Consider the following 27,726-nt stretch of genomic DNA (forward strand, 5'->3'; position numbering starts at 1 on the left):
CACACTCCTAAGAAAATATAGAAGAAGAAGAATAAGGAGAAATGTGTGTAAATAGTGCAAATGCCGAAACAAACTGTCAGTTACGTTTTGCCTTCTGCCTCCACTGCGCACAGCTGCACAGTAGAAAGACAATTTGAAAACAGAAGGAAATGTAAAATTCTATTATCAAACATTTCGAAATTTCAATGTTACAAATAAACAACAAAAACAACAAAAAATACACATACAAAACTAAGGCAAGTTGAACCCGGCCCGGCTGCAATGCCACATCTTTGTGTTCTGAAAGCTTTTTTCGGTCACACTTTCAGTTACAGGGCGTAGCAGCTGCTTTGGCATTCAACCCACTTATCCTCCGTAGCGCACACTTGGACTTGGAGTGGACCATGCAGGTTGGTTGAGCGAGCGGACCCTGTTGGGAGCGGGTGAGCTGTGCAAATATTTATCGATTGTCAGTGACAAGACGCAATTTGCAGTATGGTCGGCCATTGTAAGAGGAACAAATAAAATTCATACAGGCAATAAAATTAGATGCGCAAACAAGTGACGGAAGTGAATGCATAAAATAGACGCAAGAAAGAGGATTGTTGTACCCAACAAACGTTTTTACTTTCTTCATCATTTTCCTACTGAAATATGTCTTAATTTGGAGCGTAGCATAACCTAAAAGTAATGGGGATTATGAAATATTCTTCAGATCTCATATTTGTTATAGCCCGTAATATCAAAAATATAAACGCTGATAAGGTCTAAAAATTCAAGAATCCAGAAACTTTCAGCCATATTTTAAAATACGGAAGGATCTCCTCCAATTTAAGGCATAACCTCACTCTAAACCAGCGGAGGTTATGATACATATATGCTAGTAGTCTAATAATTGTCATACTCTTCAGGTCTGTAATAATAAATTTCGAAGCTTTCGCAAGGTCTGGAGATTCAGAAAAACAACACAAATAATCCTTGATTTAATTACAGAACACTAGGTCGTCGTGCTTAAAACACCCAATGTTTTTTTTTTCAAATATAACCTATCCCGACTAAAACTAGACCCAATTGCGATTTAAGAATGACTTTGATATAATTTTGCGTGATACCAGCGCTGTTCACTCACTGGGTATAACAAGACAACAATCAAATAGTCAAAATGACAAGAGGACAATGCCAAAAGGTCGTTGAGGCAAATTTATTTATTACAAGCAGTTGTTCGGGCTGGACGATTAGAACCATTGTTGTCACAAGGTGAGTAAGAAATAATAAATGGATTAAAGGTAGCCACGTGTTCAACGGACATGTCGTCACATTTGTCATGAATTGCAGCAAAGAGGTAACTTATTATAATACATATAGAAGACTAAAACTCGGTGTAATATAAAATTATGGAAAAGTATTATTTTTTTCGGATCAATAATTCCATAGCATTGGAGTGAGCAGCCAGTTCACAAGTATCGTCTATCGCGAAGACCTAAAACTACTTAGATAGATGATCTCCTCGAACAAATATATAGCTTGATGGGTCTAGAAGAAATGTTGATGAACTTGTAACACTCCACAAGTATCGTATATCGCGAAGACCTAGAATTAGTAAGATAGTTGATCTCTTTGAACTAGTGTCGAGTGTGATACTAGATTTTCCTTTTTTTGGTAGATCCCTGGAACAAATTATTGCGATGGAAAGTTCTATCAAAAAATTAAGTTTGATGAGATAACTTGTGCTTGTTAGTGTTATGTATGTCCGGGACTATTTTCATTTACCTAAAGCCGATTTCCTCTACTCTTCCTCTATATTACCAGTCAATTTTTGCTCCATTTTTTTAAAACCCTTTAAATCTTATGTCCTCTACAAGCCCATATTGTCAGTTGAAATTTTCCACTTAAGCCAATATTTTTGGTGTTTTTCTGCCATTTTTTTTGGCGACGCCCAACCAGGTCAAGTGGATAAAAGGGTGGAAAAAGTAGAGCCACCTAGCAAGTAGTTGTAACGGCTAATGCGCAGATACAAACGCTCAACTGTCTGGCGCTGGATAAAGTGTTGAGCTGACCAATTCACTGAAGCAGTAAGTGGAACTAACACCCCCAACTATTATAGGGCAGCGCTCTTCACTACTTTTTACAGGCAGGCAGGCAGTCAGCAACTGGGGTAGTATTGCCCCAAAACGCTGGGCAGCTTAATTCTTTTTGCTGTTCGACGTTATTTGCTCAAGCATCGTAGATCAATAAGGATTTCCGGTTCAATTCGTCTGCCGTCCGTTTACATTTTCGTTTACTTTTCGGCGTTTTTGCGCAATTTTCCTTTAAACGAGTTTTGGTGCGGGAGACAAAATAGCTAAGTTGTTTCGTGCGCCTTTTTCTAAATGGCTTGCCATTGTTGCTATACCGTAAGTGTAAAATGTTTTCTTTGTGCTTTTTAGTCTGCTTTTAGGCGTAAGCGCTTGTGTTACGCTTTTTAACAAATTTTAGCACTTTTTCCACCACTTTCGACAGATCTTGCATTCCTTTTTTTGCACTTTTTCATGCTTGTCGCTTCTCCTTACTTTCACTCTATGCTTTCGCACTTCGGCCGTCTTTAATGTTATGCTTTTGTCATTGTTATTTCGATTTTTTGTTTTGCGCCGGGATGTCCACTTGTCAGTTGTATTGCCGGATTCAGTATGCCATTTGATTTTTGTTTCGACCGCATTTACACACTTTTGCTTTTTCTACTTTTGCCAATAATAGATATTTGTTGTTATTATTATTTGTATTTGATTTCTTATTCTGTATACCTAGCTGCTTACATACATATCTATACACTTTTTCTTGCCGGCGTCTTGCCTAAAGACACTTTTGGCGTTACGCTATTCGCTTATTTTCTTGATTTTCCTGCTTGATTTCTTTTCCAATTTTCAAAGTGTCACTTTATTCGCAATGCCATTAATCAAAAATTGCTTAAACAAGCGTGATTGCGTAAATGCGTGCGGAGTAAAAGGATTCTTCGCTTTTAAGCATGTGCGTAGCGTTCCATGTGTGTGTTGCGAAAGTGATGCACAAGGACAAGACCTAATGTGCTACGTTTAAAGTGCTTTTATATGAATTAAATATGAGCTTTTAAAACAAATAATCTGACACAAGGGAGAGCAATTGATTTCCAAATATTTATGGAGCGCACGAACGCACACATATTCGTACATATTTTTCGCACAGTGAAGGTGAAAATACTTAAATTTTGGTAATCTGTGCTATTGGTACGGTAGCCATGATAGTAATGGTAATTGTCGTGGTATTCGTATTGGTAATCATGGTAGTAATGGTAATTGACGTGGTACTGTTAATAATTATTTTTAAAGATTTGGTAATTGTAATCTTAATTGTCGTGGTATTGGTATTGGTAATTAAGGTAGTAATGGTAATTGTCTTGGTGCTGACAAAAATTATTATAAAAGATTTGGTAATTGTAAGGGTAATGGTATTTTTATTGATAATTTTCGTGCTACTAATAATATTTATTGCAATATATTTGTAATGGTAAAGTCATAGTAATGCTATTTGAAATATTGATTTTAATTATTATGGTAATGGTATTTGTAATGACAACTGTGGTGGCTCTAATAGTAATTATTGGTAGAAATTTGGTAATGGTAATTATATTTTAGTTATAATAATATCGGTCATTATTGACATATGTTATATCTCATACTTTTACTTACCTAACACATAAATCGCTAATGATGCAATTAGTTGTTTAATTAACTGCAAAAATAAAAAGAATTACTATTATTTCAATTTGTAATTTTTTAGTTGTTAAACACAATTCGCTTAAATTATTATAATTAGCAATTTGTGTAAATATTATACTTCTATAATTTCATCTTAACACATTAAAGTAGTAATAAACTGTTAATACCAAACGTCTTGACTTAACATTTTAATTAACTGCGTTTAAATGCTAACAACCTCATGAGATAATTTAAAAATATCTCGACAACGTATGTAACTGTGTCAGAACGCTAATCAGCTGCTGCTAATAAACAAATCTGGTTTCAACTAGTTTCAACAAAAAAAAGTAATGAATAATAAACAGCACTGTAATAAACTGCAAATTTTTTAATGTCTCACACAAATCGTTTACGATCTCTTCATATCAAGTACACTGTGTGGTGTTCGTAAGTGAGCGCGCGATCAAGTAACAGCAGAAGATCGAAATTATGGCTGTAATAAAAAACAGCGATCGTTAAAATGAGTGCGTAAAAGTAGAGTAAGAAAAATGCGCGGAAATTAAAGAAGAGCCAATGCGAAAAAAGAAGAAGGTTTATTGTGTACAGGGTGGTACAGATGTAAATAATTTTAAGATGTAGGAACGATAAGAAAGATGATTGAGAGTATCAATATTCATATCCATAGTCTGGTATTCTTTACTTAATTAATGACCTCACTATCAAAGGCTGAATTCAATCCCCTTCTCTCATAGGTAACTCAATCACGTCTTTTTCGGAGAACTGTTGGTATCAGCTGTCGTGTTGTGGTCGTCGAAGTAAGTTTGAAACTTCTGGGAAAGAGTTGATTCTCTCTAGTTCGTTCATAGGGATCTCAAATATGCAAGAGACTAACGGAATTGCTTTACTAATAGAAATAAAGAGCACATATTCTGGTAAAGGTGTGATATATTTTATCTAATAATGAACCTTTAAACTCGAATAACTGAAAAAGCCTTGTTTCCCAAACTTAGTTAAACATATCTTTATGTTATAACTTAACTTTTAGTGAGCTCTACATTCAATTTTCAAACAACCCATTATACATACATACCTCTGTTCTTATATAAGTGAGTGTGAATACAAAATAGAGTTATTTGACGTGAGTGCTAGAGAACTTTAACTATCCACAAAGCCTTCATTAGCTGTAATTAAAATATAGCGACCACCAAGTAAAGAGAAACAATAAAAAAGCAAAAAAAGAGGAAAACAGCAACGAAAATAACTAGCAATAGCAGAGATATGAATCGAAACTGAAGCTTTTATCGCCGGTAATAAAGTGCAATTTTTTTTTATATAGCCACAGATAATATTCTGCTGTGAGATTTATTGCCCTCAGCAGCATCACAAAACTACAATAATGTGTATACAGATATATTATAAACATCTTTACAACAACTATTTGAAGATAACTTTATTTATGTGTAAAAAAGTGCTGCTAAATTTAGCGAACTTTCCAATTTAGTTGAACAAACTTTCTTTTGAATAGTTTGTTATATTTAAAGCACAGCTAGAAAGTAACTGTTTTAGCGAATTTAATATAGACATTTTAATATAAAAACCTAGGCTTAAAACACTGGCAGCTCAATAGACGCCAAGTAAAACGCGATGAAGTTTGTGCTGACGCTGCTGACGCTATGCGCCCTATACAATGGGCTTGAGGCTGAAGAGATGAAGGAGTCACGTTTTATTGATGAAAATGGTAGTATTTTGTTTTCTATATATTTCAAATAAATCCATTTTTGCTAACATTTTTCGCAATTTACAGCGCTCAAAGCCATTTTGGATCTTACACGCCAGACGAAGCCCTCCAACCCGATCGCTGGACTTCAAGCGCAGTATCCCTACCTCTCACAGAAGGAGAAACTAACGCTACAAGGCGAAAGACAAACGCACTATCCAATACAACCGCTGAATGTTGAGTTCGCATTGCTGCCACAAATTGTAGGCACACAACAGCCACGCCCCATTACGCAGCACAAAGATAAACTCGTCGATGTGAAGCCGATCTATATACCATATACGTTGAAAAATCAACCTACATTCACACAAGCAGCTTTCGAAGCGTTGACTGGCCTGCAAGCGCTTGCCGAACAACCCAAACCGAACTATGTGACGAACTATCCGTTAGGCAGCCCCACAGCCGAGCAAACGAAAGTGCCGGCGTTTTATGCCGCTTATCCAAGTTTACAGGAACAAAAACAAAGTTCTCTACATGGCAACGTCGCCTTGGAGCATAAGCAACCAGCCTATCAGACATTCCCTAACCTCTTCGCATACGCCAGTCAAGCGCCCAATCAGTTAGTTTATCAACAGGCGCAACGTTATGCCGCTGCCGCCAACTCGCCTTCGTTCATCATCATCAATCCGACAAATTATCCGAGCTATCATTATTACACCGCTTCTAATTTCACCTTTCCACGTAGTGTTGCCTCAGCTGATGAAGTAATGGAGGTCGTAGAGGCTGAAGAGAATGCGCCGGATTACGTTAAAGATTTGCGCTTGGAAAATATGCATCATCTGCAATCAACCAGCGATGGCTCGTCTGCTGAAACCGAAGCCATTCTCAATAGCTTGCCACATACGCTTACAAATGACGAACGCATTTTGGCACAGGCGCTGTTGGAGCAGTCGCGGCAACCGGACAATTCGAATCCTTTGTTGGAGTTACTGAAACGCGAACAGTTGAAGCGCCGCATGCAGGAACAGGTGGCTGCCTTTTATTTTAGAAACTATAATGTTAATAAAAAGTGAGGTTTTTGAAAGTATGAAGAAGTAAAAAGATCCAATTCGATTTCAAGTTGATGAATAAATGTGGTACACAAATTATCTAAATGTTGAACGAATTACCTAGACTTAAAGCTAGTAAACCTAGACTTTACAACAAACTTTGACACTTAGTGAGCTTAGTCAACTCAAAGTATTTAAAGAGGTACTTTGGAATGAAAGGGCGTAGACAAATACGAGATATTTGTATATATGTATTGATTATAGCCTGTCCTTGAAACTTGCCAGATTTAGAAAGCCATGGAAGTATTAAATTAAAAGCGGAGATGCAATTAGTGTTATTAGTAGCTTGATACTGGTGGTTAATATCGTTATCCAAGAAGAGATATTTTTTTCAATAGCCCATTTTTGACAGATCTCTAACTCGTTCTGTAAACAATGTGTTTCGCGCACTTCGCACAACTTATTGGTCATTATAATCGGCCTACTGAGCGAACTATCCGCAACACCATCACCTATTTTATGGATAATATTTGACCGAATAGACCACAGCACAGTTTGTTGACTAGTGGAACTATCGGTCCATATTTGTTCAAAAAAGATACCGGATACCAGAATGGCGACCGTTATCGCACCATGTTAACCGACTATTTGATGCCTAAAAGCTCATCTCAGCGACTTCTGGTTTTAAAAAACCGGAGCCATTTCCCATACATCGCATCAGTCAATGGATTTATTGAGAGAACACTTCGGTGAGCAGATACTTTCACCTTTTGGGTCTGTCGATTGGCCGCCAAGATCATGTGGGGATAGGTAAAGTCTAAAGTCTATGCGGGCAATCCCGTTTCGATTCAGGGCTTTGAGTAAAACATCAAATGTATGATTCGTCAGTTACCAGTCGAAATGCTCCAACGACTCATCGAAAATAGGACTCAATGGATAAACCATCTGAAAGGGCCAACATTTGAAAGAAGAAGAATTACGATTTTCTGTGTTTTTCTTAAAAAAAGTAGAGAACCTTATGGATCATACTTTATTTCAGATCTTCAGCATCTTCGCGCTGCTGTCAAAATAGCCTATATTTCATTCTTGTGAACTTGACCAATCTGGTTTATGAAACAGTAATAGGAAAGCGGATTTATGTATATCTAACTAGGGACTTTCTGTCATTACCTTCATCTTCCTCAGCTGGGAAGTATAGAACTACTCAGACCATATGGAATCAGTAAGATAAGTTCAACCTAGCCAAGCATTTCTTGAATGCTTCAAACGGTTTTTGTAAGATCGTTTTTTTATTTCTATAGCTCATAAAGCCTATAAGGGTACATTTATGATGGATCTCATATTCAATAAATTTTGATTGTTGTAATTCGAGAACGATATTATGGTATCGATATATTTTAAAACGTTTGATTCATGATTAATTTCTGGCAAAAGGTAGAAATATAAAATAATAGAACATATTCATTAGATTCACTTAGTCCTTGAGAGATCTTTATATCTTATGTACTTATTATTTTTAAGACCAACAGAGGATGAATTGACACAAATCTGATTTGTTTCTCACTTGAAACATACGGCCTAGTTATTGGTCTACAACTTTGCTTCCTCCGTTTTCCAATAGATGTCTCTAGGGTCAAGCACTGGTCGATTAAATCGATTAAATCTTTTTATATCGATCTTGGACATTTATGTCAACATTAACCCAACAAAATATTTGTAAAGATCTATTTGCCAAACTTATTCTCCACTGAAAAAATGCCATTTTTTGAGCCGAATTTTCGACATTTGCACGGAATACACATGCTGGCAGAAAGATGGTCAAATGTAGTATCTAGCGACGGCCAATAATTTGAATAACATTTTTGTAACCGTTTTTATACAAAACAAGTCAGGAAGGGCTAAGTTCGGGTGTAACCGAACATTTTATACTCTCGCAATTTATTTATATAATTTTATTTATATTATATAATACACAATTTGACCCACATATTCGTCATATATACTGTATAAAGTCCATTGAAAGTTGGAAACCATAATATTAGGTTAGAAGCACCGAGGTCCTCGTGTTCGATATATGGGGCCTTAAAAACCTATGGTCCGATTTCGGCGATTTTTAGAATGGGGCTGCCACACTATTAACATAGTATTTGTGCAAAGTTCTGCACCGATATCTTCACTAGTACTTACTTTATATATTGTAAAGTAAACGATTCAGATTATCTTCAAAGTTCTGGTATATAGGAAGTAGGCGTGGTTGTGAAGCATATCATTGGGATGTAAGGAAACTATTACAAACCAAGTTTCATTGAAATCGGTCGAGTAGTTCCTGAGATATGGTTTTTGACCCATAAGTGGGCGACGCCACGCCCATTTTCCATTTTGTAAAAAAATCTGAGTGCAGCTTTCATCTGCCATTTCTTATGTCAAATTTAGTGTTTCTGACGTTTTTCGTTATTGAGTTAACCCACTTTTAGTAATTTTCAACCTAACTTTTGTATGGGAGGTGGGCGTGGTTATGATCCGATTTCTTTCATTTTTGGACGGTATTAGGAAGTGGCTAAAAAAAACGACTACAGTTTGGGTTATATAGCTCTATTGGTTTGCGAGATATGTACAAAAAACTTAGTAGGGGGCGGGGCCTTTCCCAAAAAAATTACATTCAAATATGCCCCTTCATAGTGCGATCCTTCATACCAAACTTTATTTCCGTAGCTTTATTTATGGCTTAGTTATGGCACTTTATGTGTTTTCGGTTTTCGTCATTTTGTGGGCGTGGCAGTGGTCCGATTTTGCTCATTTTCGAAAGCAACTTTCCCATGGTGCCAAGAAATAAGTGTGCCAAGTTTCAAAAAGATATCTTAATTTTTACTCAAGTTACAACTAGCACAGACGGACGGACGGACGGACAGACAGACATTCGGATTTGAACTCCACTCTTCACCCTGATCACTTTGGTATATATGACTCTATATCTAACTCGTTTACTTTTGGGTGTTACAAACAACCGTTATGTGAACAAAACTATAATACTCTCTTTAGCAACATTTGTTGCGAGAGTTTAAAAAGGCTTAAATTTACACAAAAAAAGGCGGACGCAAAGTTATAGATATGTATGAACATATAAATATAATAATTCATTGTAAGACATATAATCCATTCTCTGATAGCTTAAGATATGTCAAGTAAAAAATTACAAGTAAGGTGTAGGATATCTATGAGGCAAGAGTCGGGGATGTGTATCTTTAGATGTTGGACGTCCTATTTTGCTTAGATAGGATTTATGAAAGGAAGCATAAGGTGACGAACTCCAACGGAATTTCTCGTTCTAAGCGGAGAGAAAAGGTTCAAACTCCCATCAAACTTATTTAGCTTTTACACTCCAAAATTGTTCTAGAAGTGAATGCTACAATTGTTTTAATATCAGCGAAATCACAATTCAGTGTTTGCACTAAAATTAAAATATAAATACATCGTTTTTGTAATTTCAACATTAATATTCATGTACTATTATTACCAAATGAATTGTTCCCGGCTTGCACATGAGTTAACATACCAGCTTAAATCCGCCGTTATTATATGTAATAAATCTGTAAGAGCAGTTAAAAATTTGTCTAATTTCAAACGACGACCCAACGGATGCGAAGTTCCACACAAGTAATTCGAAGCCAACACGCTGGGACCGCGCTGAATAGTAGACGAAGCAGAACATTGTACGATGCAGCACTGACAGTGTTGCACAGCTGTTACTGTGCTGCTTGCTAGCAAGTCCCGTGAGAAATTTACTGTAATATTTGCCCATACAAATGCCAAACGAATATGTGTGGGTGTATGCATGAAGATATTGTATTTAGTTGTAGTCGCTCATGCAATCACACTCCACTTGGCCATTTATCCTGTTGCATTTTTCTGCTAATTTTCTGCTGAAGTTTTTTCACATTCCTCTCCACTTCTGCTTCATCCACATGCAGCATATAATAATCTACAACTGCAGATGAAATATTTATTTGCAATTCCCTAAACTAACGTGCGCCAAGCATGAAACTATATGCGCCGGCTCTTATATAGTACACCACCAACGCAACGCCAACACTATCCACCAACCGAGCTTCCACCAACGACACAGCTTCGTTGCTATAGCGGCTATATGTGAACACTTGTAAACCTGTTGGTTGTCTTTGTTGTTGTTAAAATAGCTAGCTAGCCAACCAGGCAACCACCTCGACCGCCCACCCATTTATCTTACTAGTTGGACCTGCCACATTACAGGCTTGCCAACAAGCTGCGCTTAGTGCCAGGCAGACAGTCGGGCAGCTAGGCAAGCAGCAGCAGCAGCCTAGACTCGTAGAGTCAACCAGTCACTCACTCATTCAGTCTGTTTAGCAAAGTATTGAATGCACTGGCTGGTGCTTTAAGACTAACTGGCCTGTGTTGTTGTGGCGGATTTTGTTGGAATTCGTACGAAATGAAATGAAACACCTGCTGCTCTGTATGTTTTTCTCATTTTTTGTTTTTAATTTGCCATTCTTTATTACAAGAGCGCCACAATTGTGGAGCATGCTGACACATATACACACTAGTACATTGCTGGATGGTTGAGAACAAGTTTGATACAGTGAAACAAGTAGTGCTAAAAATTGGGTTTTAGCGAGACGGAGGTGGTGATCTCCTGAGTTTGATCCAATGGAAACAGGCTTTATGATCTATCATGTATACGGTCATCAGAACAGAGTTTCATAAATCTCTTAAGATAGCTGCCCAAGTTCCGACCACTTTCTATGGTCTACTTATATGGATCATACAAATTCTATGGTGAAAAATGCCCTGATCACCCTAGTTCTGTCCATTCTCTCTATGCCTTCTTAGGAACTGTAGGCCAAGGTCTGTCTTAGTTATTCAAAACTCTAAGTAATAGCAAATATTTATCTATTTAATTGATCTAAAGACATTAAACAGTTCCCCTTTCTGCTCTACTAAAAATTATTTCAGACTCCCGGGCCACTAGATGTATTTTAAGTGACTTATTTCTAATGCCAGTGCAATTATATTAGATTGGCAATTATCTCCCTTCCGCCTTTTTGTCTTTCGCGGCTATGTATAAAGCGCTACAGAGCTCGTATCTGGCAATACTATACATCTTTGAAAGGTATTAACATAACATACAAAACAACGCTATGGAAATTGCATTCAACAGTTATAGACGTGTAAACATGGAGTTCACTAACGCCATGGCCCAGAAGATGGGAGTTGGTCACCAAACCATTTTAAACCATCTGCAGAAGCTTCTGGACCGAATCAACGCCTGCGATATGCTGCTGAAACGGAACGAACTCGGCCCATTTTAGAAGCGGATGGTGACTGGTGACGAAAAATGGATCGTATACGAAAATATCAAGCGAAAACGGTCGCTCTTTCCAAACAGTAGCCAAGCCGGGATTGACGGCCAGGAAGATTTTGCTGTGCGGTTGGTGGGATTGGAAGGGAATCATCCACTATGAGCTGCTTCCATACGTCCAAATGCTTAATTCTACCATCTACTGCGAACAACTGGACCGCTTGAAGCAGACGATCGACCAGAAGCGTCCAGAATTGGCCAACAGGAAGGGTGTAGGGTTCCACCAGGACAATGCTAGACCATACACTTCGTTGATGACTCATCAGAAGCTACGGTAGCTCGGACGGGAGGTTTTTATCGCATCCACCATATAGCCCGGACATAGCGGCAAGTGATTACCACCTGTTCCTGTCCATGGCGAACGCCCCTGTTGGTGTAAAGTTGAACTCAAAAGAAGCTTGTGAAAACTGGCTATCCGAGTTTCTCGCAAATAAGGAGGGGGGCTTCTATGAGGGGGGTATTATGAAGTTGTCGTCTAGATGGAAACAACTTATCTAACGAAACGGCGCATATTTGAACTAAATGCGACAATGTAACACTTTTTATAATGCATTGAATGAAGAGCAAAAAAGCGGAAGCGAGATATTTGCCAGCCTAATATCTTGATATTATTGATAAAAATTCGATTGACATCTTGTAAGATTTATAGATTAAGTAGCCTCTCCACTCCAACTTAACCTGATTCATTAGAAACTCTTTATAAACTTCTAATGGGTCGTGAGCTAGTTGCTGTCGGCGGAACTTCGGTTGGGTTCGTGTACATAGCGCAACTAGGAACTCAAAATTCGATTTTTTCGGACCACTGTCTTTAGCTCCTCACTCTTCTTTACAGCTAATACCAGCTCCAAGAGCAACAGTGCTTCAACCATAACACAAATAACTGAAGCTGGGCATTGTTAAATGAAACTGTATGGCCGTTATTATTGTGCCCCAAAGTGGGTATGTAAGGAGGCATGTGCCACATGTGTGTATATATCGCACGTAGCTGGCAACTAAGGTTCTTTTACAAAACGGCAGTAATTTCAGTGTTTAGTTTTGTGTTTTGTTAAGGCTGTCGGTGAATTTGATTCGAGCCTTCGCAGCACACCAAGCGCAGCAACGGACATGTGGGGGAGCAGAACTACTTGGACATGATAAACTATGCTCCATGCTATGCATGTGTCTTAGAATGTGCCACACATGCTTGGTTATGTTGGTAATATGAGTTTGGAGCGCAATGTTTGCACATAATTTGTTTGTAATGAAGTTCACCTGCCCCGAGTTGATGAGTAGTCGTCTGCAATGTAACTTAACTCACCGCACTCAATCACTCATTCCCATGTAGCAGACTCACAGGATATAATGTACGAACTTCTACAACTCACTACAATGTTGTTGGTAAGATTTTATGTTGCATACAGCGTTTGCTTTTGTTCTACCTTTGGATGATGGCTTTTAATTTGTTGTTATTGTGTATCTCTTTAGTTGCTTTATGGCGATATATTTCATAATTTCTCTGGTTTTAATTAAAGTTTTCCCATGAAGATATTTCCAACTGGAGAATATTATTTAACTGAATATAAGTCTAAGAAGTATTTAAAGAGAATTTAAGAGATGTTCTTCTGCTCCAAAAAACTGTAAAATAGACACTTCCAAATATCTTTAAGGGATTATTTTCTAAAGGGTTTTTGCTGAAAGTATTTCCACTTAATTTAAAAGAAATATATAAGCTGAAACGCGAATTTGATGACCCCATAAGCATTCTAGATGTTTAGGGAAACCTTTTCATTGGTCTATTACGTGAACAAAGAATTTTGGGTCTGAAGAGCGGTAAACTGATTTAATGAACTGTAAGTTAGTAATTTAGTTGTTAATATTATATTGCTATTTATAGTAAATGTAAGATGTATGGTGTATCAGCATTGATCTCATCGGAAGAGTCTAGAAAGTAGGGTTGAGATGATTTACCCTCGTCTTCTTCCAAACAATTTCGACATTTGGCCGGTGGATACCGTTTGAACAGCGGCTGGTGGCAACATATTAGGAAACCAACTAGAGAAAGCCGAGAACTGATGAGCATGAGAAGTCAACTGGACCTACTTCGATTTAGTTCGGGCCTGAATGACCTTGCGACTTGACAAGTGCTCAGGGGTTGGTTTGATGGTGCATCTGCATTTTCTCAACCACAAATCCCATAAAAGTCTTTTAACAAAACCGCAGCTTGGAAGTTTTGAGTGCCACAAACAAAACAGAATAGCAAAAGCCATGACACATACAAGCAGCGGCGTGTCAAAGGACGCACGCACATATAACAATGAGCATCACGTAGTACACACATATATATGAATTTACAGTTATATTAGTGACGGTAAAGTGAAATGAAAATTCAAGCCAAACAAACAAACTGAAGTATACAGACAAAAAATACCAGGCAAATAAAAGGAGTAACGTTATAAACGAGTTGACGAGTGGAGTTAGCCGAGTAGGCGGCATATATTACAAAAATATTTTCATAACTGCGCTTTGTTTCACACTAACATACAATAATACAGACATACATTGGGGGTGCTTGAGTGTGAATGACTTGGAGTGCGTGGATGTACGTGTATTTTTATGTATATGTATGTATGTATGTATATTATATACTATGTGTTATTTCGTTCGTATGTATTAGTGGAAAAGTTTGTAAGCACACATACATACATATACATTTTTTATTCCCTAAAAATTTATTTTTGTTGCTGTTGTATATAGCCACAGAACCGACTGTTGCTTCGTTTGCGCAAAAATCTCTGGATCTACGTTGAGCATGAAGCAAAAGCATCAGGTGGTCGGTGCGCTGACGTGCAAATGAAGGCGTACAAACGGGAAATTTTCAGCACATTCACAGACAAACATATGTATATATGTACATATATATACTAAAGAAGCGGCATACACATATAAACAAGTTATAGGGAGCGCTATAACAGCCCCCTAGCACTGCAAATACACACACATACATATCAAAAACCAACCTTGGTGCGCATTTTCATCAACAAATCCTGCAATTTTGTACAACTGTATGTATGTTTGTATGAGTGTGTATGCGCCTGACGAGTTTTATTACTACAAATCCATTTGTTAAATTACAAGCACACAAGCATTGGCAGCATTTGCTGTAGCTTGTGGGAGGTCAACATTTCTCGTTTTTTCAGCGCTACTCTTACAGACGGAACGCAATTTTCTGCCTTTACTTTACATTTCTACTTCCGTTTTTTGTGTTTTTTTTTTGGCAATTGTACCTGTTGGAAAATGGAAATTCGTTATGTTGCGCTATTGCTGTCATAAATCTTTATGCACATAAAAGTGAACACGTGTGTATGTGTGTGTGTGTGTGTGTGTGTGTGCTTTTTTAACCCATTGCAATTCATAAACCAAAATGTGTCTGCTCACTGACTGCTCACCAACATTTGTCTTTACCGCATTGACGCGATTGCGGTTCTGCTTCAGCTGCATCCGACTGACAGTTCGTCGTTCATCTTTTAACTAGCAACGCTTGGTTGGGCTTTTTGTTTTTTGTTTTTTTACTTTTTTTATTTTTTGTAAATGACTGAAAATGGCGGAGTTTGCCATTTCGCACAACTTTCGATATGAAAAGCAGTTTTATTTTGTGTAAAGTTTGCGACAAACATAGCCCTTAAGTCGGGATTTTAAGATAACATTTTTCATGTTATTTATAGCAATAAACACCGAAGGAAATATTTTTATTTATTTGATGGACGAAAAAGATATTATATACAGCTCTTACTAATAACTATATCACAATAATACGACAACCTTCTACAGTGGAGCTTCCATAACTCGAACTTCCAAAACTCGAAGTTCTCCATAATTCAAACTCTTGTAGTGGCAATAGAAGACAAATTTCATTCAAATTTACTTTCATAAATCAAACTTTTCAATCAGGGCATAATACAAAATTTAAAAATTTGCTATCTAGGCACAATCCCTCTATATCGTATATAACAAAAAATATGATGTTACGCTTATGGATTGCATTGGGATACAGATCTCAAGAACCAAACAATAGCGAACTGCAACTAACAAAATTACAGAATAGATCTTTTAACGTACATATGTTCATAAAACTTGATGCCAGTAAATAAATAAAACTGTGTATAAATCTATATTTTACAGGTTTAAAAAAACGAGTATTAATTAATTCCTTTATAACCCAAAGTCTCTCTAACTAACTCGAAGTGGATTACGGTGTTTCGAATTAGGGAAGTTCCACTGTATTTTTAAGATTTCCAGAATTTATGTTGAAGATTCAGGAAGAAAACGCCAACAACATGCACATCCCTTAAGTTTTTTGTGACTGAAAAATAATAAAAAAACTTCAAATACTAAAAGAATATAATATATTATACTCCAAATCAGATGAAGTACACCTCGTATCAGACATGATTGATAAGATAGATTGTTGGTTGGGACCGAGAGTCATGCAGGATAATTCTCAGTATTAACATAAATTGAATATTAGAAATAATTATCTATATGGTATTAGAAATAGAGTTAGTCATTCTCACTAAAAAATTCTGGGTCAGCTCTTACTAAGTTTAGTCTTGAACTTCATGAATGATTTTGAGTTAGTTTTTTCAAAATTCTATTTAATGAAAATATAACTTTATACTCTATAGGGATAATAGTACTCAATTTCATACCAACGAGTCCGACGGTAGCTCAGAATCTTTCCATTCATTCAGAGAGTTTTTAAAAGTAACAATACATATCATTGATATTATGCTAAACAGATCTGTCAAGTTGTTGATCAGCTGCAATATGAAGCTCCATCCGATGGTGATAAATTGGTTCAGGCTAGTAAAAATCCGAATGAATAATGTTAGAAACTATATTGTGAATATATTTTAAGTTAAGTAATACATACGAATTTTCAAACAAGTAAAAGGACAAAAACTAATATACTGAAGCACCAGGCAAAACTATTAATTGGCCTCTTAGAAATCTACTTAAGAGGTTAGGGTCGTCAGAGACACGAAAAAATTAGAATTTTCAGTAATATATAATTTCCAAAGTTTGTTTGTATGTGTTCATCCAATTATGAAAAAGGTCCTTGCAGTGATTACCATAAGTCCTTGGAGATTCATCTAAGATCAATCGGATAAGAAATATTGGTTTTATAAATAAATAATCCATTTTAATTTCAATTTTTTTTTTTCAAAATTAATAAAATGAAAATATTTTTCTAGATTATCGGGAAAAAATGAACAATTAATTGGTCTTAAGAAATCGAAATTTTGGAAAAAAAATCCTTCGGCAGGTCTGAGTTTATTATGTATTTTAAAAGATGTATAAATTTCATTAAAATCTACTGAGCAGTTTTCGATTTACAGTTGTTACCAGTTCAAGTAACATAGTTTTAAAGTTTCAACCGAGCGTTTTGGAGTGCCGGAGCGCTCCTTGTTATTTGTCAAATAACTCGAAAAGTAATTACCGGATCAACTTCAAATTTTCAGAGAACATTTTTAAGATATTACACTTAACGAAATTGCAAAAAAAAAAAATTATTTTTTAAAAATCCTGACTACTCCTAACCCTTTAAGTTGTAACAAGTCTTTCGGAATGTTGGAAATTGTTGGTGTCTGGTATATGGTGCCATATTATAAGGTCTGATTATACTCGGGATAAAAACAAACTGGTTAAAATTGATGTTATTCCAAGCCAAATATATGTCGAAAACAAACAGGAACAACTCACCTAAATCATTTTGGATTAATAGATCTACTGAATATGGAATATTGATATCAATAAATGGACAATCTTACTGATCTAACGTCCGTCATATTTTGCTGTTACCTTTCATTTAACCCGACTTTGATCGTTTAAACAGCCTTCAAAACGAGGCTTAGATAATAAATAAATATTTCTTTGTGGAGCATTTTCTATATTTATCAAAAGTGTCAGTATAATACAGAATGTGTCAAGCATCATTGTGGTTTCCTGAGAAGAAAAATTCAGAAGTTTATTTAATGAAACCTCATCGGTATGTCTCATTAAACACTTTCTTATTATTTGTTCTCTATAGTTGGCATAATCAAAATTGTAAGCCTCTCCTAATCAATATACTCTACAATTATTTGAAACATTTAATGAAATTTTGCTTTTAGCGAAACTATTTCAGTGAGTTAATGAATTATATATGTAATAAGATATTTGATATGTGTTTGTTTTTACTAATGTGGGTTTTAAATAACTACTAGTAATTGAGAAACACATACATAAATCGCAAACTATACCATACAAGCTATTTAATTATTTAATTATTTTAAACAAATAGTTGCAACTAAATTACTATTATATTCATTATAACAGTACAATATCTAATGTTCTACTCACTTGTAATTACACGCTTTCGATTTGCCTAATTTAATAATGAAATTGAACTCAATAGCTATTAGTTATTGTATCCACATTGTTTATAGATTCACGTGAGCTTTAATTAAAATTTACAAAATTACAGTTATAATATTGGGTGTGCGTGTATACATTTTCCTGTAATAACATATATTTATTTGCATAGATTATAGCCTATGCGGTTTGGTATATTTGTTAGTTGAAAATATATTGTACAACTTTGAACTTCTTCACCCAAGCTTGTGTATATTATATTTAGTAATATTGCGTTGCAGCTATTGATTAACTGTTGTTTTGTAGGCCAGCCAGTAATACGCGTGTCCACAATTATTTAGGTTAAAATAACATAACCTAAATGTTTTCGAATTAATTACATGTGAGCAGGTACATACATATACTATAAGCAATTGTTTAGGAATAACGCTTCTCTAATGAACTCAATAACTTTTGTGGGGAATTGTAAAAGTTTAATATATTTCTAAATACTTGTTGTGGATTTTTGGATGAATTTCGAAGCGCACTTTTCAGAGTTGATTTGCACTTAACGGTGGTTTGTGGATTCTAATAACGAACGGTATGGAAACATAGTACAAGTTGTTGGACAGCGAAATGATATCACGTTGGGAAGGGAGAAATCCGAAAATTTATGAATTGTTCGAAATTGGCTGTTGCCAGGGAGCAGTGGTAAATCAATTGGATTGTTTTTTGTTTTTCAAGAATTTGTCCGAATGTGATGTTTCAAAGAGAGGTCCCACTCAACCCAGCAGTAAGCTTTATTAAGTTCGTTTTTGGAAAGTCTACATGAGAGGTGTTAGAATGAATGTATCTTCCATATTCTAATTCAGATTCTTATTGCTTATGACGATGATAAAATATGTGGGAAACCAGTAAACGGGTATTCTTTACGGATCTCCTTAGAGTATTCTATTGTGTTTTTATTATATTTAAAACCTTAATTATGGATATGTGCCATGAAAGCTTATTTCACATAAAAGCTTTTTTAATATGAAAACTTTCATTTGCTTTGGAAGAATCATTTCATAAAAAACTCATCTGAAAAAAGTTTTTTCGAATGAAAGCTCCTGAACTACAATATATGTATTATGACTCACACTAAAGTTGTAAAGTCAAAATTATACTAAGAAGCACTTTGGACTGCCTAAAAGGAAGTTCGCAGGAAAATCAGGAAAACTTTTATTTATATCTTCCATCTTCTAATTCAAATTCTTATCGCTTATGAAAAATATAAAATATTAAACGATTAAAAATTAAGGATATGTGCTATGTAAGCTTATTTCATATGAAAACTTTTTTAATATAAAAGCTTACACTTGCTTTGGAATGAATAAACAAATAAAAATCGATGAAAGCTCACCTGAAAAAGCTTTTTCGTGAACGAAAGCTTCTGAACTACAATACGTTGGCAACCACATTGGAGTTAGAAAGCCAAAATTATACTAAGGAGTATCTTGCACTGCTTAAATGGACCTTCACAGGCTACTAACAAAACGAAAATCAGTCGAAATAATCCTAAATGGGGTTCTTCAAGCATCATGAAATCATGAAAATTTTGTTTTTAGATTTAATATAGATGAATTAGTGGTTCTATGAGTTCACAGACAGCTGAAATTAAAGGTTCTCTTCTTCTCTTCATCTTCTTTCAATTTCACGTAATGAACAATTAAATATTTATTAAGTAGATCATTTAAGAATCTCTAGAAATTTTGTTTAATTAAGCAAAAAAAATTAAGTGCCAGCTCCATAGGCTTACAAAAAGTTTCATAAAGTTAAGTTTGAATTTCAACACAGTTGGAAAATATACTTTGAGAACTTTGTAAGATTTGTTCAATCAAGAATCTCGTACATATTTTTAAGGTCCCGCCACATATTCCCCTAGACTAGCCTTGAGAAAACTGTAGGGATTCAGTTGTAATCCATTATAGTTCAGATCATTATCATAAGAAGTGTAGTCATCGATCTTGTCCTTCCACTCATTAAAAATTTTCCAGTACTAGCTATTCTCTTCATGTGTTTGAACAGCATTCGCCATGTTGTAGGCCGCAGGGCAAAACAAAAAAAGGTACGAGAGTTAAACTCAAGCAACACTGCTAAAACTATAATGAGAGTAATGGCAACTGAAGGCAAACTAGCACAGAAACAAATGAAAATCTTTGATGGAAACTACCATACAAATATTCACATGACTATTGGCTTTGAGGTATTGGTATATACGAGACTTCTTGCAGCAATCCATCAATTTGTAAAAATTTCTACTATGCAAAAACAAACAAAAAAGAAAAATTTAAAAAAGGATAAACTAAAAAGCAGAGAACAACATAATAATAAAAGCTTCCTGCTGGCCAGCAACGGCCGTAGGTGCTGTCTCACGTATGCTAGAAACCCTCAACAACTATACGACTAAGCAACAATTTGCAAAGCAACACAAACTGCCAAAAACAACTGGAGGTGCGAGTCGAGCGCCAGCATCGGGAACGTTGTGAGAGAAAAAAACGTAAATTCGAAATTCAGTAACAGCAACAAGATGAGCACATAACGTTTGAGGGATAACGCCGGACTGTAACATGTCAAATTTCCAACTTCCTGTGAAAAAATCGAGAAAGTGGTCGTGAAAAAAGGGCAGCAAAAATGCGCGCCGAAAAACTGAAACAAACGCTGCACATAAAACAGCAATGAAGTATGACGAACGAAACAAAAAAGGAGAAAAAAAGAAAACAAGCGAATGCCCACACACTCACATACACTGAAACAAGATTTTGTGGAAAAAAACTTCAAGCAAAGCGGAAATCCATTTTTGCCGTTGGTATTGAAAATTCTACCATCTGCACGCCAGAGACTTGCAAGGATGCTGTGTACAATGGTATGCAATGAGCGGAAAGGAAATGTCGAAAAACAAGGTAGTTGCTAGCTGCTGCCTGCCACATGACCGTTGGCGTTAAGGGACGCAGTGCAAAGCAAAACAAAAGAGGAAAAAACGAAAACCCATAGAAAAGCGAGTAAAAGAACTAAGCTTCGCAAGCAGTAAAGCAAGTAAAATGCCCAGGTAATACAAAACTTGCCAAGAACAGCTGCATGCAGTACCAGCAATAGCAAGAGTGAAGGCATACACCCAGAATGGAAGCCCATAATACAATACACTACACAATAGCCGCACAAGCGTGTAGCTGAAAGTTACTCATACGCCCAGGTGTGCACAATTCACATTTACTAACACACACACACACGCACATATTTAACGACTTCAGCTTGCTTTGTCTATGGCAATCTCGCCTACAACGAAGTAAAAGTACCTAAGAGAAGGCATGTAGGCAATTAGAATTGACCTCTTGGAAAAAGGCTACGATTTCTGAAATCTTCCAAGAACAAATTATTTTTATGTTGACTCTTTGGTGTAACTTTCTTATTTAGGGCACTGATTTTTGAATGGATTATTCGATACCGATCGACCCTTGATACCTTGATTGAAAGAGTGGCATTAAATACTTATTCTGAATATCGGGAGTTCTATACATCAATCCCTTCGTCAAGGTTGTCACTCAAAACTCAACTGGAATGTATTCTAAGTGCCACCTGACGGTCTCATCTTAAATTTACCAAACTTCTTCAATTCCAGGTCTCCAACTTCCCATATATATATTCAAACTTAAGAAATTAAAGTTTTTGAACACTTTGGAAGTATCCAGCGATTCGCCAGTACTCTTGAAGTCTCATTTTTAAATTCTAAGCCAAAATAAGAATATACTGACACTTTCTCTATCCATGGCCTTCAAACATCATCAAATCACCCTAAGATTTCCTACCATGTACTAAATTCGAAAATCTCACTTGCGTTACAGCTGCAAGTATACTACAGACACAATTACAGACATAAAGCTACGCTTGTAGTAGTATTCTTTGCTCGATGCCTTTGGTGATTTAAGTTAGCTACATGTTGCCTCTAATTTGTCGTTCCAATTCTGGAACTTGTGCTGCTACTGCTTGTTGGTCAGCAACTATATTGGATTACACTTTGCAAAATGCTGGCAGGCAAGTGAGGACATGCTATTAGCGGGACGACGTAGTGGAATGTTGCGTTGAGTGGAAATCTTTAAAGTTTTTAAGAAGAAAGTATAATAGTCAAGAAATTCTTAGTTGAGTATTTAAAAATAGATTTTGAATGAAGTAATGCGGGTCATCAGATTGATAATATATTCTATCTACTTCAAGAATTGATTCATATCTTATTGCTGATAATATTCCTTGGTTGTCTTATACTGGTCTAATTCAATTATTAATTTTATCACTGCCAAAAGGGTTTCTGGCTACCTATACCGACCTCCCTCCCTATGTTGTAAGAAAGATGCTTAGAGATCATTTCTTACTGTAAAAATATTATGGGTATATTGAGTTCAATAAATATTACGTTAATATCTTCTGACAGTGACTTGGCTAGTGAAGCCCTTTTGTATAAAAGATTAGCGGTAGGGACCTTCCTCTATATTGGAGCATTTGATATCTGAGGTACTGCTGATTTTGGGTTGAGTTTAATATCAAGAACCTCATCCGTAAATTTCTACGAAGAGACTGAGGTGTGGTTTGGGGACGCATACCCGCCAATCGAAATATTTATAACGGTTTCTTCAAGGTGGTGTTCTATCTCCATCTTTCTAGATTGAGATGCATTCAACTCTGGGCTGCTGATAAGGTTCTGTAGCTGGGACCCATTTCATTCTTATATGATGGAAACATCGTGAAGGCAGGGAATATAAAAAACCCAATAAATGTATTCCTTTTAATATCTTCTCAGAGTGACTTAGCTAGAGGAATCCCTTATGTATAAAAGATTAGTGGTAGGGGCCTTCCCTTATATTGTAGTGTTTATCAGAGGTATTTTGAGTTGACTTTAATCAAAAGAACATCAATTTAGTCTTGAACCAAGGGACTGTCGTGTGAAGTGGTGACGGGTTCAAGCCAAAGATTGATAACGAACAGTTCTTTCAATGTTATGTTCTATTTCCATCCCTCTAGATTGGACTGGTGATATCGTTAAGTACTCAACTCATTCTCATATGATGGAGCCTTATACTGGAAAGAGTCCTTTCTCTAAAAGTAATCTGTTGGCTCCAGGAGTCCATAGATAAATAATTAATATTTGAGATTTTACTATGATGATGACTCGAATATGTGATGCCCTTTGGAAGACTATTATAATATTGCACAGAGTAGTCACATATGTGAAACAGCTGGAGTCGATATCAGTCGCCTTAGCAGTTTTGTATCACCTTTAAGATGTTTTTCGATTATATTATGATTCATTCTACATCGTATCCTAATGCCAGGTTGTTTGAACAAAATTAAAAGCCGTTATTTGACTTAAGTTTATTTAGAGAGTTTGAAATATGTACTACAGTTCACATTCACAATGTTAACAACCTATATTCAATGATAAAAACTTTAGTTTTCTTTGAGAAATAAGCAATGAAACATAGTTCCAGACCATCATAAAACTACAATTTCTTCAGACAGACGTATTAGCAAAACAGAAGCTCTCTGATTGTATGATTAATGACTAATCAAGAAGTTCTAGACCTCAGTGTCCATAGTATCCTGATATTTCATTACTTGACTCGTCTGGTAACGGGCCGGGCAATTGTTGGAACCTGTACCGAGCCCATAATCATCAAGAAATCGAAAGAGGACCGGAATCACAACAGGCTCAGATATGCTCAAAGCTCTGTGGGGATATTTAAGGTTTTCCAAGATCCATATTTAAGAGTTCATCACGAAAAACCGACATCCTTAGTTGCTGAGGTGCGATCCTTGGTGACTATTGTCACGGGGTTTAGCTTCTTAACATAATCTGGTGTTTGCTATACTACGATGAATTATGTATTTTTAAAATATTGAAAAAATGATGAAAACTCTGTAAACGATTAAACCGACAAGGTTTACATGTTTGCCGCCAAAAACAAGAATACATCAAAAACATAACAAAATTTTTCCAACTACACTATCTATACATACAAAAATAACGGTACAATATCCGTATGTGATTTTAAATTATGCAAACTGGCTAAAAATGTTTATTTTTCTAAGCTTATGAGTGCAGAGAAGAGAACAATGAGAGGGACAGAAAGCGTCAAGCAGACTATAAAGCATAGCTACAACAAAGTGGAGTTGAGAAAGGGGTAAATTCAAAAAAAAAATATTGATAGACATAGTAAACAACTAAACCGGCGAAAAAACAGCAACAACAATAACAACATGTACACCGGCGAATGCCAACCAAGCGGTGAAGCGCACTGCCTCACAGGTCAAATGTCGGCAAAACAATATTTGGTTGGGTCCGACAAGTGTGCGACTGGTCGATGTCACTGGCCCAGACCTTGTCAAATACACATAAATTGAAACACACACATACGGACACTTACAGCAGTGCTAAATAAATGCACAGTTTACATTTGATTCAGCAGTAGAGTTGCAAGTAGCCTAAAACAAGGCGTTGAAGGAAATATATGGACAAGTTTTCATTTCCGTACAAGCAATCGCTGTGTGTGTCCAGCATTTACTAGGAGATATAGTAGGATGCTTACAGTGTCTCAAATGCGGTACTTTCATGTTGGCTCTCACTCACTCTCCTTTCTGTGATCCAGCCAGCCAGCTAGCTACTTACGAATATTGACTGTCAGTTGTATGTTTGTCGTTGTTGTTATTGTTGTTCATTTGTTTTACCGTTTTGTTGATGTCGGTACAGCAGGCATATGCAATTGCATACAAATACTGGGCAACCAGACATGCATGTTTCTTCTTTCCTTATTTGTTTATTTATGTTTATTACACACAGACACACACTTAAACGCTGCTCACACACATGTCGGCTGTCAGTTAGCTAGCAGCTAGCAGTTGTGCGCAGGATTTCAGTTGTCGTGTTGCGTATGCATGTAAATTATGTTATAGCTGTTGCTGCTGTTGTTGTCGCTAGCTTGGCATTAAGTCGACTTTTCGACCAGACTTTCGAAATTTTGCATAAACAATGAGCTTTCGGGGGCAGCAGCAGCATTGAATGGCAGTCTGGAGGCTTAGTCAACGTCGAAATAAATGTCTTCGTATTTTTCGGTTTAATATTTTATTTAATGCGCCGCTGGTGTGTGAGGTGTTGCAAAGGATGGCCGTTGGATTTTATGTTTGTTAAATTTTTGTTCAACAAATTTTGCAGCAAATTTTAGTTTTTTTTTTTCATGAGTGCTAAAGCGTGTTTGTGGGTGCGTGAGTAGTTTAGTTTTCTACAATTCTGGACTATATATTTTTATGTGTTCGTATAAATAGATATATAATGTAGTTTTACATAAGTCAATGCCCCATCGGATCCATTAGAACCGGCAGCCACTGAAATCGCAAAAGGTGAGTAAGGATTACCTAAAAAAATCAATATTGAAAATACTCCTATTTATAACTAAACATACATGAAGACTATTTGTGGGATGAAAAATTATATTCATGTTTTTCTGGGAATAATTTTTTCTTACAGGTTTTCAAAAAAAAATTACCAGGTAGGTTCTGCACCCGTGGTCATAGTCTAAGTCCGCCTAAGGGAATCTGGGTATCTAAAGGATTGTGTGCCTGGGCCTTCAAAAATGCGAGATCTAAGCTTAATTTTCTGTGAACTCACTATTTTGAACAATCTCGCAAATAAATGGGTATACACGTAGAAGTAGAAAATTCTATTAGATTTAGAAGAGGTTCTAGGTGCTTAGCCGATTCTTAAATTTAATAATGAGTCTAATCGAAATTCTAGCTACTTTACGGGGGTTTAAGACACATTTGGGTCCCAGGTCATAGCGGTATCGCTAGAAACTACAAAGGCGATGAGCTTGCGTGTAAGAGCACCCAAGCTGCAATCTCGAGCAAACTGGTGCCCCAATATTCTCCTGACTCTCCACTTTGGTCTCCGAATGAAAATGGTAAGAGTTGTACTACGACCAGTATCGCAGTAAATCCACTGCTATTTGTTCTTAGTAAAATTCAGCTCGCTGTAATTATAGAAGTGGACACTGCTCGATGAGGCTACATATCGTAGGGCTAAATATTCTGACGAATGCAAATGTGGAGATTGAGACATCGAGACACTTTCTCCTTCATATGGTGGAAATCGCTAAAAGTGTGTTAACTAATAACAAAAATTGCCAGAAGCACAAAATTTTATAGTGAAGACGGTACAGGAAAGCACCACACTAACTTCTAATTATCATGGTTACTGTGTATGGCATTGTCTGCGTTGGCATTGTTTGCCATCTCGCACCGAAGTCGTAAGGTTTTGCGATGCATTATGCCACCCGATTGGATAATCATATCTTTCGTAGTGGTCAGTTTGTGTTTTCATTAAAGTCTGGAGCAATGCCTCCCTGAGCTTACATGAATCAGAATACATACATATGTAGCTGTATTGTTATCTTTTCCTCTTTGAAAATAACAAAATTCAAGTAATTATAATTATTAATTATACTAATTTGCTTATATTTCCAGATTTCTTGCGAATTCGTTTTTCAGAACAGGCATTTCCACTCGGAATTCATATTGAAAAAAAATGTGGAAATTGGAAATTGAAATTCAGTACACCAAATATCGTATTGAAAGTGAATTTGCTTGAATTTCAATCGGAAATGAATTACAGAACCTGCCTGTAAATTTACATATTTTTCAATTATCTCAATATTACTTATAAAAAGTAAAAATAGTACAATTAAAACATTTTCGTAATTTAAATATTTATTTTTTATAAATAAGCCACAATATCAAAATAAAACTTTAATATTTAATTTATATTTCTCGATTTCACTAAAATACCATTCTTCATTTCAATTGCTCCAATATATGTATATTTAACCTACACACCTTTCACAACACAAACTTTTCTCAGTGTAACAACACAACATCACGTCTTAATTTTTCAACTACGCAGTCAGACTTCAAAGCAATTCCGCTCCATTAAATCAAATCCGTGCATCTTTTGTGCAATAAGTTAATTTTCTAAATACGAAACTCTTTACATTTGTACGAGCTCTTTGTGTTTCTTCAGTGATTCCTCGATTCCTCATTTGCTATTCTCGCATAGTGATTAATGCAATTCTTATTCGCATTCGTTTATTTTTCTGCTCAGCTGTTAATGCTATGTGAACAGTGGCGGTGTGCGTAAAGGTTAGGAGGGGGATTTGAATTTTGTGGTTTAAATAACATTAACTAAAAATTGAGTTTATATTAAGATCAGAAATCGTAGCTAAGAAACTTGATTTCTGCAGTCGCAAGATGCTTCTGGGACGAAGTAAATCATAAGAGGTCTAGAGAGCTCTTCGTCCTCAGAAAAATGTGATAGTGAATTTTTTCTTTTTTCGAACTCTACAAGTTAGGGTCTACTGGATGCCAATTGTTCTGGTAAACTAGCAGGAATAGAAATGAAACATTTAAGCAGATTTGTTATAGCTTTAAAGC

General features: G+C 36.1%; 2 protein-coding genes across 3 annotated transcripts in view; one reads left to right on the forward strand and one right to left on the reverse strand.

The window, feature by feature from the left end:
• LOC105208477 (discoidin domain-containing receptor 2) overlaps positions 1 to 27,726 on the reverse strand; it is a 384,778-nt gene that overhangs the window by 318,661 nt on the left and 38,391 nt on the right. For both annotated transcript variants that reach the window (XM_011178347.3, XM_011178346.3), the window contains exon 3: positions 3,681 to 3,723. The gene's annotated coding sequence lies outside the window, so the exon portion shown is untranslated. The remainder of the gene's footprint in view (positions 1 to 3,680; positions 3,724 to 27,726) is intronic.
• LOC128920221 (uncharacterized) lies at positions 5,221 to 6,536 on the forward strand. Its single transcript, XM_054227070.1, has 2 exons — positions 5,221 to 5,427; positions 5,494 to 6,536. Exons 1-2 carry the CDS (start codon positions 5,334 to 5,336, stop codon positions 6,477 to 6,479), a joined length of 1,080 nt encoding a protein of 359 aa, XP_054083045.1. The 5' UTR covers positions 5,221 to 5,333; the 3' UTR covers positions 6,480 to 6,536.

Source organism: Zeugodacus cucurbitae, chromosome 3 (assembly GCF_028554725.1).
Source record: "Zeugodacus cucurbitae isolate PBARC_wt_2022May chromosome 3, idZeuCucr1.2, whole genome shotgun sequence".
Taxonomy (NCBI): domain Eukaryota; kingdom Metazoa; phylum Arthropoda; class Insecta; order Diptera; family Tephritidae; genus Zeugodacus; species Zeugodacus cucurbitae.

Bases quoted from the DNA above. Each gene is read 5' to 3' on its own strand.
- LOC128920221 (XM_054227070.1), top strand. From the start codon at position 5,334: ATGAAGTTTGTGCTGACGCTGCTGACGCTATGCGCCCTATACAATGGG. The intron at 5,428-5,493 runs GTAGTATTTTGT...CGCAATTTACAG, and splicing joins ACGTTTTATTGATGAAAATG to CGCTCAAAGCCATTTTGGAT.